The sequence below is a fragment of the Scatophagus argus genome, chromosome 6 (assembly GCF_020382885.2).
Source record: "Scatophagus argus isolate fScaArg1 chromosome 6, fScaArg1.pri, whole genome shotgun sequence".
Lineage (NCBI taxonomy): Eukaryota > Metazoa > Chordata > Actinopteri > Scatophagidae > Scatophagus > Scatophagus argus.
Window position 1 is genome coordinate 20745804 of NC_058498.1, and position 13143 is coordinate 20758946.

The 13143-nt window shown below is 40.2% G+C and overlaps 4 protein-coding genes across 7 annotated transcripts in view; 2 read left to right on the forward strand and 2 right to left on the reverse strand.

The window, feature by feature from the left end:
• The window catches only part of cyfip1 (cytoplasmic FMR1 interacting protein 1), a 30438-nt gene extending 29294 nt beyond the window's left edge, over positions 1-1144 (forward strand). Inside the window, exon 31 of the mRNA XM_046390825.1 lies at positions 459-1144. Coding sequence (XP_046246781.1) covers positions 459-623 — 165 coding nt within the window. The 3' untranslated portion in view covers positions 624-1144. The remainder of the gene's footprint in view (positions 1-458) is intronic.
• On the reverse strand, positions 1065-5162 carry nipa2 (NIPA magnesium transporter 2). 2 transcript variants are annotated; one of them, XM_046390827.1, is made up of 6 exons: positions 4977-5162; positions 4092-4322; positions 3179-3235; positions 2723-2813; positions 2452-2612; positions 1065-2264 (listed from the first exon to the last, which is right to left on the reverse strand). In XM_046390827.1, exons 2-6 carry the CDS (start codon positions 4228-4230, stop codon positions 1606-1608), a joined length of 1107 nt encoding a protein of 368 aa, XP_046246783.1. In that variant the 5' UTR covers positions 4231-4322; positions 4977-5162; the 3' UTR covers positions 1065-1605. The 2 variants fall into 2 exon arrangements, with proteins under 2 accessions (XP_046246783.1, XP_046246782.1); XM_046390826.1 differs by lacking the exon at positions 4977-5162 and adding an exon at positions 4424-4918.
• Positions 5163-5288: 126 nt separating this feature from the next.
• nipa1 (NIPA magnesium transporter 1) lies at positions 5289-8376 on the reverse strand. 2 transcript variants are annotated; one of them, XM_046390829.1, is made up of 5 exons: positions 8322-8376; positions 7675-7722; positions 7447-7537; positions 6800-6960; positions 5289-6649 (listed from the first exon to the last, which is right to left on the reverse strand). In XM_046390829.1, coding segments are annotated over exons 2-5 (747 nt in total). In that variant the 5' UTR covers positions 7676-7722; positions 8322-8376; the 3' UTR covers positions 5289-6155. The 2 variants fall into 2 exon arrangements, with proteins under 2 accessions (XP_046246785.1, XP_046246784.1); XM_046390828.1 differs by lacking the exon at positions 8322-8376 and adding an exon at positions 7854-8265.
• A 570-nt stretch (positions 8377-8946) lies between these two features.
• herc2 (HECT and RLD domain containing E3 ubiquitin protein ligase 2) overlaps positions 8947-13143 on the forward strand; it is a 40598-nt gene continuing 36401 nt past the window's right edge. For both annotated transcript variants that reach the window (XM_046390998.1, XM_046390999.1), the window contains exons 1-4: positions 8947-9100; positions 10015-10123; positions 11567-11660; positions 11809-11940. In XM_046390998.1, the coding sequence (XP_046246954.1) occupies positions 10052-10123; positions 11567-11660; positions 11809-11940 (298 nt within the window). In that variant the 5' untranslated portion in view covers positions 8947-9100; positions 10015-10051. The remainder of the gene's footprint in view (positions 9101-10014; positions 10124-11566; positions 11661-11808; positions 11941-13143) is intronic.

Consider the following 13143-nt stretch of genomic DNA (forward strand, 5'->3'; position numbering starts at 1 on the left):
CAAGGAAGTAACTGCAGCCAGCTAAGAAGTAGTCTGGCAAATAAACCCACATTAAATTTTAACCCCGTGTTTTCATAGGGATTGAACGAACAAAGAATGTGCTAATTAGTGAGCTTCAGAGGTGGATTTTGTCAGGCAGAGTGAGACTGGCTACCCTCCCTGTTTCCAGTCTTTATGCTAAGTTAAGCAGCTGTTGTCTGTAGATTCTTATTGGTGATACAGACACGAGAGTGTTACCAAGGTTCTCCTCTAAATCTGTGCAAAACAACTAAAAACATTACCCTAAATGTGGGACGCTGACCAGCCTTAGAGAGAAAACTTTACCTTTACTTTTTCTGCACAGAATTTACTGCAGATTTACCAGCACAGGGCTACAAGAGGATTTCATTAAGTGGGAAAATGTTTTTCAACAATCACAAGATGCGCAATGTATATTCATATTTTTTGCTTCCCTGTAGCCACTGAAGAAGATGGTTGACAGAATCCGCAAATTCCAAGTCCTCAACAACGAGATTTTTGCCATCCTGAACAAGTACATGAAATCTGGAGATGGAGAGAACATGCCGGTGGAACATGTCCGATGCTTCCAGCCACCAATACACCAGTCACTTGCTAGCAGCTGAGGTGCTGCAGCCACCGTCGATACTGTGGACCAGCATGATGTTCCAAACACTGTCAGCATTACCAGACTCTCTACAAATACTCCTCATTTACTTTAGGTCTTTAGAAACAAAGGACCATTAAATGTAAGGAAGTTGGGCCACATTCTTGGTCAGAATTATTATTATTATTATTTTTTTTTGTATTCACTTGTGCCTTATCAGAAATTAATAGACATTTCCTCTTTTTGGATGAACTATTCTTTGTTTTATACTTGCAGAAAGCTATAGATCAGGGAAGGGAAATTAGTTTTAACAGATGAGTATTTAAGGGTTTGCAGTGGTGGAATATTAATGGTGAACAGCTGCCTATTTTAAGTGGGGGTGGAAGTAAATTTGTATTTTCTATATTGTTGAACATGCATGCTAAACATTTTAAAGGAAATTGAAAAGTAACAAAGCTCATACGTGTTAAGCATTTATTCACTGTGCCTTGTGTTTCAAATGTTTTAATCATTTTTAATTCAATAAATATGTAACAAATCTGTTGGTTCATCCCATGAGCTTTTCACGTAAACGCTACAAAAGTTCAGAACGACCTCCAACAAAAATTGTTACTTTCAAGTATCACGAAAAACTCAAATCATAGTGACTGTCCTTTTAACTGTGGTCATTGTCAGCAGGTCCCCATATAGAATATATATTAAAACTTATATTTTTGATTTATAGAAAGTAAGTCAGTGCATGAATATGCATGTACATATGACAAAACATTTCTTATAAAACTCATATTTACAACGCTACAGAGGAATGAAATTAAGTTCTAACTGAGTATGACCAGGTCATATTCTTCTTAAGAGTAAGGCAAATTAAAACATTAAATACAATCCACTGGTCTGTCCAAGTCACTTCCTCCATACAGCTGATTGTCTTACTGTTTTGATATACCATAACAATGCCATGACTGGTCAGTCAGTAGGCATCTGGGGAGAAAAAAAAAAGTTCTTTAATGATCCAATGAGGAAGTCATTGCTCCATTTCTTCTAGAGACGCTATCAAAAGGCAAGCCCATTTCTCTGTCCTCTACGTCCTCACTGCACTCATTATGCAGCAGCTCATAGGTGCTGTGGGACCCTGTGCCATTGGCCGTGGGAAAGGGCCGCTCTTCCTTCCTCATGGACACAGCAAGAGTAGCCAAACTAACGCTTATGTCTTTGAAGGCGTGGAGCAAGAATATACCCACAATGATTGTGAGGAAGCCACTGAGGGTGCCGATCACATCACCTGTGTCCATGTGCTCCCACTCCTTGAAGAGGATGGCGGAGCAGGTGAGCACAGATGTGGTGAAGAACACATAGTAGATGGGAGTCACCAGGGAGGTGTTGAATATGTCTAAAGCCTTGTTCAAGTAGTTGATCTGTGTGCTCACACAGGCCACCAGACCCAAAAGCAAGATCCATGTCAGTGGGCTTCTCACAACGTTTTTCCCGGCGATGGCGTCCTTGATGGCAATACCCAATCCTTTGACACAGGACACAGATAGTGCCCCAATTACCGAGCAAATAGTGATATAGACGAGGATATTGGTCTGACCATGGCGGGGACCCACAACAAATATGAAGATAAGGGCCACAATGATGATGAGAATGGCAAAGAAGAAAAACCCTAGAGAAAAGGAAGTAAAGGAAAAATTAATCCTTTGGTCTTAACTTAAGTAAAATAGGCATCATTCTGATATGGAACAGCTCTTTCAGTATTTATGTCATAAAGAAGAACAAGGACATATTCCTTGGTTGTATAAAAAAAAAAAACATTTCTGGACAAGATCTCTGCTGTTCAGTTTGTTCTGTACCTGGGTCAACCAGCTTCTTGGTCATATGCTCAAGGCTGCTGATCTCTTCCTCTTGAGGAGCATGAATTACCATGATGGTGGAGCCCAGGATGCTGAGCAGGCAGCCAAGCTTCCCGTGCAGGTTTAACCGCTCTGTCAGGAAGTATGATGACAGCACCGCACTGCAATGACATTTACAGTCAGCCAAAGCAACTCCACTCCACAAATCCATTTACAAATACAAGGATAAAGTCAACTTAAGTGTTCAAGTCATGCAGCGTGTCATCTGTACCTGACGAGCACACTGAGGGCTCCCAGTGGGGTGACCAGAGTTGCAGGAGCGAAGGCATATGCTGCGAAGTTGGCTGCTTCCCCAGCTCCCACTGTAAAGGATTATGGTTAACTGTGTTACAATAAAGGCAGACTGTCTGAGGTTTATGAGTCTTGCAACAATATTAAGGACAAAGACACCGTGCCATGCAGGTGAGGTAATCTGTCCTGTCTAAAACTGGGTCAAAGTTGATTGAGAATGTTTTTAGACATCTGGATTACGTATAATTGACTATCAGCATTTTAACAACATATTTCAGTAAACAGTGAGGACCTACAACACACTGAAATGTAGTCATTCAAAAAGGTCCTGAAGACACGAAAGTACTGTGTGGCCTAGATGTCTGAAAACACGTTTTAAACCAACAGTAACTCTGTTTAAATCTTGACATCTAAACATAATTTAATCATCACTTACTTGATAGTAAACCAGCCCACCATAGCCATTCTTTTAGATATGCATGACCACCTTGGCCTGAAGAAAAAAAACCATATATACATTTTAGAACACGTGATTTCACTCATTTAAATAATATTTGCCTGTAAGCAAAATTTGACTTGTGTAATCATCATGACTACAAGTCAGGCAGCTGCACTGGCTTTGTGCTGAAGGAGAGATGAAGGACAAAAGTTAATGATTACTAAGTGTTAAAAAAAGAGATTGCTGATGACTCATGTACACACTTGCTTTCAAACACACACAAAAACTAAGCCAGCATGAAATGTAGGGAAGGTGTAATTAGGTGTGTTTATGGTCTATGCTAACTGGTTTGACGTCTTCGCTGACTTCTGGTGTTGCACAACTAGACTAGGGAGTGCCTTATATCAGCCGACAAAATCAGACAATTTGTTCCTTTCTGGAAACAATCTTAAGTGTAAAAATTTTGAATAACTAGAGATTGAATGGTACTAAGTACAACTCACTCAGTGTAGAGCTGGGCTTCAGCACAGTTCTGAAGTACTTGAACTTTACTTGAGTATTTCAACTTTCTGCTACTTCATACTTTCACTTCACTATAATGATAAACTTTGTTACTAATAACTTTGCAGATTCAGATTATTCAGTGTTGACAGGCTATTAATGACATGTAACCAAACAGATATTGCTGTATTCAGGATACTGAGTGAGACCATAGAGTCAGTCAAGAGAGGAAGCTGTGTCAGAGCCAAATACATTAGTAAAACAGTGCGTTTTAAAATAAACTTTTGTTACCGGTAATGGGGGGGCATACTGCTGACTGGAAAAATACTTAAAATCAGTCTGAAAATCAGCTAAGGCCAATTATTGGTCTGACCCTAATGTGTACTATATAATCAGAAAAGGTCAGTACCTGCCCGCATGGAGCCCTTCCTCGCCAGCCTCAGAAGTCCTTTCTTCTTGAGGATAAAACTGCCTCCGATGAAGATACTGGAGCTGATGGCCAACCCCAAACCAATGTAAAAATCATACTTCCCCCTGTCCTGTCCCATAGTGAGGCTGGATGTGTTCCTGTAGTCTGTCACATTTACGACCACACAATGCAGATGCTGACCAACAGTACAGTTGTGGCCAGCCCAGACACCTGAGAACAGAACACACAAAAGACGACAACACGTATGTATCAGCTGCTGAGAGAAAAGATGAGGTTTCTTTAACATTATTTTTCAACAGTCAATCACTTACCGTCTCCACAGGCGACGCTACAAACTGGTAAACCATGATTTGATATCGGAGGAAAATCCATCACAGTAACAACACGTTTATGACCATTTCATTTCACTGAACTTGGATCCCGCACAATGAAACTGACTGCAGAATAGCTAAGCGGTTGGTTATGTGTTGTAGATAAAGAGCTCCCCTGCCCTACGCAAACATCCTTGTTTAAAGACTCGGGAAATCAGGAAGTCACACAGCATTTAACCTGAACACGCTACGTGCAGCTCGCTAAACAGACAGCGCCAAATCGCCCTTATCATAATCATCATCTGACAGGTGATTAACCAACTATTACATACCACTGTGCTCTTCTCAGGGGCGACGACACTATGATGGTGGCACAGCACTACATGTGGATTATTGTAATGTTATTTTATCGGTAGTATCTCCCTTGCTAACCACGTTAGCTTAAATTAGCGCGACGGCTAACTGGTTAGCTAGCAAAATCCGTTAGCGTTGGCCAAGAGGCAGAATATCGGTCGCTTGCTAGGTTTGAGAAGCTATAATGAGAGTTAAATACCTGTTCAAAGGTGGCTGCTTTCTCCGATTAAAGGTCAGTGGTAGCAGCTAGAGGTTAGCTAATAGCTAGCCTGCTTCTTAACCATCTCATACTGCTCACTCCACATTCAGCCAACACCGCTTGACGACTGCCGCACTGCGAGCCTCTTCTTCTGCTTATCAGCGTCGGAGATGTGACCAGTGAACTGTGTGCCCTCCGCAGGCTGAAGTCCACAACCACAGGGACTAAATATGATACTATGCTGGTCAAAACTTTACGGCATTTACATGAGACTTTTGCTGGAGTCAGAATCATACACATCACCATCATGTATGGAAAATTAAACTTACTTTATTATTACTTAATTATTATTAATGGCAGTATGAGTCCCACTTTGTACCGACTTAATTGAAGGAATCAATAATGATAATAATAATAATAATCAAGCAGGAAAATACAAATACAGTGGTAAAATTAGTGTAAACGTTTTTAAATAAATAATCCATAATCCAAATTCTATTTTAATTACACATGTATAAGCTGTAGCCACAAGACATCATGACAAAACAGCAAGTGTCCACAGAAGTTCCTAATTATTATTATTATTAATTATTTATATTATAATGAATCATCCTTACAAACCTCTCTGTTAGACAAAGCATTCAGTCATTGCTGATACTCATATTCAATACAAGCAGTCGACTAAAGGGACTGCTTCTGAAATGACAATGAATAATTCAGAGGCACACTGAATAAGTCAAAGTGTAGGTGACTACACTGATAAAGTCTGGCACTGGGAAAACAATGAAGGGGCCTATTGACGCCTTGAGAGAAAAACTCCACCTGTAAGAAAGCAGGATTATTTTCAATTCCTATTTAACCACTTACCAGTGTTTTGCAAGCCTCTTTCTAAATATTTGAAAATAGTAAACATAAAGTTGACAAATTAACTGTCAACTGAATGTGCTGTTTAAAATCTATGGGAGAAGAAGTGAAGTGACTCACAATGATCACAGTTGCATTTGTGTGTATTGATGAAATTAATAATAAAAATAAATCCTAAGAAATTGGTTATAAATGCACTGTAGCACTCATCACTTAAACTGGAGTTAGCACAGGACAAATCAAGTGGAGATTCTGTGTTATAATAAATTCAGTATGGCACAAAAAATTAGTTATGTACATATGCAGGTATCTCAATCAGTCTGTCTTCTTCTTCCACGTAATCAAAGCCTCTTGGGAAATGCGGAGTAAAACGACCCCGACACACACTGTTGTCAGCCCACAGAGCATGGCGAGGCTGTCGGTTAAAGTCAGTGCAGTCCACTCCTTGAAGAGAAGAGCAGAAGCAAGAATGACGGTGGATGTGAATGTCACATAGTATATGGCTTCAAACATGTTGGAGCTGAAACTCTCCAAGGCCTTGTTGATGAAGAAGAACTGTATCAAAATGCTGACAGCCAACGTCCCCAGCAAGCCCAGGAAGAGAGCCAGAGCCCTGCTGCCTGAGGGCCCTTCTCCCAAGATGTCTTGTGCTACCAGGCCAAGTCCTTTGCTACTTGGAACGGTGAAACTTCCCAAAAGGGAACATATGGCGACATACACCATGATGTTTGATGTGCCGTGAACTGGAGCAATCCACCCAATTAGTATGACCAGCAGCAGGACCACCAAGAGGACATAAAGTACAGAAACTGCAGGATGAGAAATTAAATTGTCACTTATAATGCTTTCATGCTTATTTTTTACTGGCACGCTTGCAATTCAGGCTGTAATTAATCTTTAATAATTCTGGAGGACACATTTATCAAGAAGCAACTGAAGGCAAAACACAACTTTGTCACCTGGGTCCGATAGTCTCTCCTCTAACTCCAGTCTTGACGTTATAGTCTCTTCTTTAGGTGCATGAATGATAAGCACAACGGAGCCACAGCAACACAATACACAGCCAAGCTTTCCCAGGATATTTAAATGCTCCTTCAAGATCCAAGAAGCCAGCACAGCCCTGTGTCGCACAGAAATAGCATCTCATTGCAAGAAACGCAATTCATAGAGCCCTGAAAGTGTAGTGTAACAGTTTTAAATTTTGACTCTGCACTCTTATGCTTGGTAAAAGTATAATAATACAGTGACACAATTAGATTCATGCAGTCCACAGTCACCTGATGCCACAGTACCAAAGTGATATATACAGATTGAAATTCTACTGATTTTCATGTTTTAAAAAAAATCAAGTAATCAACCACAACTTTACAGTGCTTGAGATAACAAGCCTCTCTGATCAGCTACTAAGACTCTAAAAAATAATTCTCCTTAAAAACATAATTGGTAGAACTGTTTAAATCAACTACAGTGCATGAAATTTCAGTACAATTTTTTTTCAGTATAGATATATGATGTTGCTGTATACACTGCATCATGTCTCTAGTTGGATAAATCATATTACAGAGTCAAGCTAAGAGAAATGAAAAAAGTATCACTTGAGACTTACCCAAATAACACTCCCAGGGCTCCCAGTGGTGTCACTATGACAGCAGGGGCCACATTATAGGCAAGGAAATTCCCAATTTGACCGACAATCACTAACGGGATTCATAAACAGATCTGTCAAAGCATCGTACATTCACGGGAAATGGCATAAATAAAGAAGTGAGGAAAATGTGATTTCTGGCATTAATTGAACTGCGCGTTCAGAGCCGATAGATGGCGCTATACTCACTGGACAACGTGCCAGTCCACCATACCACATCTGTAAGGTACGAGCTTCCTATGAAAAACATAATGCAGAGTTTAGTCTGTGGGCTACGGCGCTTTATCTGCTTCTTCCATACTTCCACCCATGTATTTGTTTCTAAAGAAGACTTTATGTCTATTTACTTATCTGTTATTTCTGTCTACCTCTGTCACGGGAGCGTAATATTCCCTTTTTTTGAAGCACAAATGTCGACCCATTGATGAAACTTGACACTACTGCTGTCACTATTCCAGCTACGGGTAACGAAACGCCACTCGGCTCAGAGTCAACAGTCATTACTGAGACTGTCGTTTATTATGTTTAGCTTAGCTAGCAGAATGGCTGAAGGTCCACTGACCAGCTTGGTTTGAATTAGGAAGTGAGACAGTGCGCATGTGCAGTTCCTGTAGCACCCAGCTGCACCATCACAGCCTCCCACTGCACTACTTAATTTTAAGCTTTTCACTGCAAACAGCTTAGTGCATAGCAGATGTCTATCACTTAATGAAAATATATTTAGGCTCATTTTAATGAGAATACATCAAACGAGTGTCTGCTGTACCTACTGTGTTCAGATGCAGTAGTCAGTTTTGGAAAGTTAATGCCATTTGAAACAACAGGGACCGATTTACAGCAATACGACTCTGTGAATCATATTTTTCATTTTGAAGACTATTCTTCACCAGATATCTTCTTATGCAAAAATAATGATCTAGTCGGAAATGTCAAGAACTGTCAAGAAATACACTCTCTCAGATCTCGCACTATGCATCTGCTTAGCTTTTTCGTAGATTCGTGGGGCTTATATAGTGTCATTACTGAAGCAAAACTGAACCCGACCTTAACTTTCAATGGTCAGTGCTCAAGGAGTGAAAAGATCAGCAAACTGCTAAAATGACAAATAGTTAAAGAATAAAACCAGATTCTACACTTTCTATTTAAAAACAATTTTATTCATGGCAGTGGTTTTGAAATAAACCAACTATACAATTAACCAAACATAAAAAGCAATGTAAAATATGTAGCTCTGTAGCTAATCAAATCATCTGCCCCCCCATCCTTTCCTTGAGACACACCGCCACCTACTGGACAATTTGCATTCGTTTTAGGCTAACCCCGCCCCTACTATGTCCCGCCTCGCATTTAAAAGGAGCGCACATTTTATGTACCCGGCCAGCACAAGCGGGCGGAGTAGAATCTATGGCCAATGGATTACCTCCTATTAGAAACCCCACCCCAGCGGGCTGTTGTAATACAGATCAATCGTATTGAGCTACCCAGTTACGACTACGTAATTTGTTTCCATGCCTCGTGCCCCAGTCCACAACCTGTCAATCAAGTCCATTATGAACGTCTTTCTAATGCAGCAAAGCAGCTGAGAGGACGAGAATAGCTTGAGAAGAGACCGCAGGTAATTTAGAAATTTGTTGTCAAAATTGACATGCTACCCGTTGTGTTGCTGAACTCGCCGAGACGTTGCATCTCATTCGGTTCAGTGTCATGATGACACAGACGTTTGTTCATCGTTGTCTGGATGATGAGAGCTAGTTTAGCGTTAGCTAGCTAACGTTGTGTTAGAATTAGCTATGTAACAAGCTAACAAGTTAGCCTTAGCGGCCAATTTAATGTGAACGTTACCTAGCATTAGGTATTGCGCTGAGAGTATCTATGGTGCTGTGTCAGTGTGTGCTATTACCCGCTGGGTTATAACCACTTTATAAGGTTAAGCAGAGACTGTGCCCTTGCTAGCATTTAATGCTAGGATATTCTCGTTTTCATGCAACGTTATACTTGTAGATACATCCTTGGCCTTTAGCTCTCGTATTCGTTATGTTAATGAAGACGATGCAGGGTAAACTTTTAGCTCTATGTCACAGTAGTAATTTGTAGGTTAAGTTAGGAAAATAGCAGCCTAACGTTTATCGATTATAGATAGGGTCGACCCAGCTAAGCGTAAAGCACTCTGGGTGACGATACTTATTAAAAGCAACAACATTGAGATGTGACTTAGTTGGTCTCTAGTATTATTTTGTGTATTTTAAGATCTGTCCTTGAATTGGGAGTCAGTCCCGTTTTCAAAATTAGCACAGGGCTTTCTTTTTTTATGTTCTTGTGATAATATTGGTTGGTTACTCATTTCAGTTTTCATTTGAAATCGATAGCGTACGTATTTAGTGAATTTAGGGAAACAGTTCTGGAAAAGAGCATGCTAATGTTGGGCTGCAAAAGTACTATATAATATCAGGCATCATTAGCTGATTCTCAGATAACCTAGAGCAATTCTTCTTATATCATAACACTGCCTTTCATCTCTTTATCTTGCAGGTTGGCTGCGTTTGCAGCCAGGAGAGGAGAGGGGAGGATGCCTTCTCCATCTTTCACCCTCGATGCTCAGCTAAGATTCCATGACAAATGGCTAAAGATAGACTTACAGGTATGTAAGGAGTGAATCATGTGAAAATTACAGCTTTTTTTCAGATTAAGAGGGCAGCGTGATATTTTGTGCGCTCAGTTATGTGACTGGGAAGAAGGGAAAATCTACAAAGTTATCAGTGTTTTTCTTTGCATTTCATTGAGTTCAGATGAAACATTTTTTCTGTTAGTTTAAATAATGTTACTATGTTGGATTATTGAATACACTGATGCACATCTGCTGCAGCACTCTTGGATATTTTTTGTAATTTTATTTGCTACCCTAAACAACAGTATTGCTGAGTAGAAAGAAACTGCTTCATTTTGAAAATGTTGTCAGTCTGGCTGTGTTGCATCATGATGGGCCCAAACTGTAATCTTCTAGATCCTAATTTCCCACTGACAGTAAATATCTGTTATATTCCTTTTTTTATGAAATGTTTGTCTGTGATGTCAGACAGTGAGTGCATTGCACTGGTTAGCATAAACATCTAAAAGTCAGCTACATTAACATGTGCAGAATCAGACAGAGTTGAACAATAGGTACTACATTTGTAGCCCTGACACAACTGATCACTTAAGACATATTTGCACAGATGATTATTGTTTTTCCTGAGGTGCAGCCCATAATATTACATTAAGTTTGTTGAAAAAGGCCGTTTAAAAGTTTGTTTGTTGTGAAAACAAACTCATGTTGGCTGTAATTATGATGTCTTTTATCAATATATAACAGCTTTTGAGAAGACCTGTATACAGTACTCTGAATCCACTATCTCATAGTACAAAAGAAGGTTCTGCAATGAGCCTTCTTCTGTCACCTTCCTAAATTGAAGCCTGTCTGGACTCACCCTACTGTCCGATGTTTTCCTATCACTGGCACTCCCTTCATGGCAGTGCTGAAGGCGACATCAGTATTATGTGTCTGGTCTGGTGTCATATGTGAGACTAACATGTTTTTGACATTTAAGACAGTAGATTCTTGAAATTAAGGGTTGGATTTCCACTCATGAGAATTACTTAGTAAAGCTACTCATGAATGGTGTACAGATGACAAACCTTTGAATCAGATGGAGCTTAGTGATAAAGCAGCTCTTTTGTACTTTCATTCTTTACTTATATTCAATATTAGTTTGTCAGTTTTTACTGACTGACTGAACTTTTGTTTCCTTTAGATATTTAAAAAAGTATGAAATTGAAACTGTCAAATGACACACGTTGAAATGATTATTTAAAATTGCTCTAGCATGAAAGGACATTTTTAGTTGATAAGGTAGCATGAAAAGAATCTAACCCAAGCTCACTGAATCTCTTTCAGCTGTGATTATAATGCCCTCATAATGTCATAATCGCTTGTTTGTAGCATAATTATGCAACACTTACAATGCAAACACACAAAGATGCGAAAGCATATGATTTTATAAATAAACTGTGCTGTGTGCTTTCTGTGTGTTCCTTCCTTTGGCAGCGGGCATTCTCTCCAGAGGGACTGAGTGAGATGTGGAATGAAATGGTAAAAGATGAGGAGATAACATTCAGCGGAGAAGAATCAGCTCATCCAGGTATGGGCACGGCAGATTACTGCATTCGTTTACCATCTATGTTTTTTACATTTATGCCATCTGTTTATGATGGCATAGTAAATTTATCTTCACTGTCCAAGGACAACATGTGAGGATTAGAATTTTTATTAGAATTCGGTTATTTCAGAGGATTGCACTGACTGCTTTGGAACTCAGAAGAAGGATGAACCCAACGACAAAGAGAAGAAAGAAGAGGAAGAGACGTCAGCATCTGTACATCATACCATCATTGAGACCTGGGACTGGGGGCGGCAGCCAGGTGAGAAGTCTGCTACAGCAGTGTTAAGATGTGTCGGGCTACAAAATGTCCTGTTGTGGGTCACTGCAATGATGCTGTAGTGCTTGTTATTTTTCACCTCTCTGTTTCCAAGTAGGGTAATTAATACCATGCTGGCAGCAGATGGTTTCACAACACCTAAATGTCGACTAGATATTCGACACATGGTCAACCCCTCTGTTTATCATTTCATGTCTGTCAGGCCATGCTGATGTGAGCATGTTTTGCTGGCACGTGAAGTGTGGAAACTCTGAAATGACAACTTGCAGTCTGAAGGTCTGAGTGGTTATTTTTACCTCTCAGGGTGAAATCTTGGTAGGCGTTATAATGTGTCCCAGAGTCGGGTAGTGTCTCTGACTCTGGCTGTGTTTACTGGAGGGACTGGGTGGGACAGTGTTATGGTGGTGGGAGATAAGGGGGCTGGGGGGAGGGTGTACATGCCTGATGAGAGCAGACTTTGCTAGCTGTTCCTTGTCTGGTTCTCTGTTTTGTTTTTTTTTTCTATTGACCAAGCCAGGAAAGCACACTGGTCTGATTGAACAGTGCGTGTAACTGGATCGCTACATGGACGAGTGGTCTGTCATTGATGCTTAAAGTTCGCACAGCATACTTCCTGCTTTTCCATTGAGTGGTCAGGTATCTGGAACATGGTGAGCTCAGCAGTTAGAGCACAGATCCAACCTATTGTTTTTGAAGCCAGGATGGTGCAGGGACATATGACAGATTTACTGTGATTTTTAGCAGTGGATGTGTTTTCCTTCTTTTCTACAGGGTTAAGGAACCCAGATAAATTTGTTAGTTCTCTTGCTCAAGTTACTGTTTAGCCATGGGTAATATATAATAAATAGATAGAGGCTTTGTCTGTCTGGGATACATATGTGTCCTGACAGCTGAGCACAGCTGACTGTACTGTGGCTCATACAACCTCAGGCCAGTCTGGCTTACATAAAGCTTAAGTGGATTTCAGACCTGCTATTTTGGCTGATCTTGTCTTCCCTGCAGCGCTGCTGTATAGACACATAATAAAGCATGAACCAGATCAGAGAAAAGGACTGCTTGCGTTAAAAGCCAGTAGTGAATATTCTTTTTTAATTTTTAAGAAACAGTCAAGACTACAAGGAGTAAGCAGCTTCATTGTCGGTGGACCCTTTCTTAACACACAGCGCTGTTAGTGTAATGAAGTTA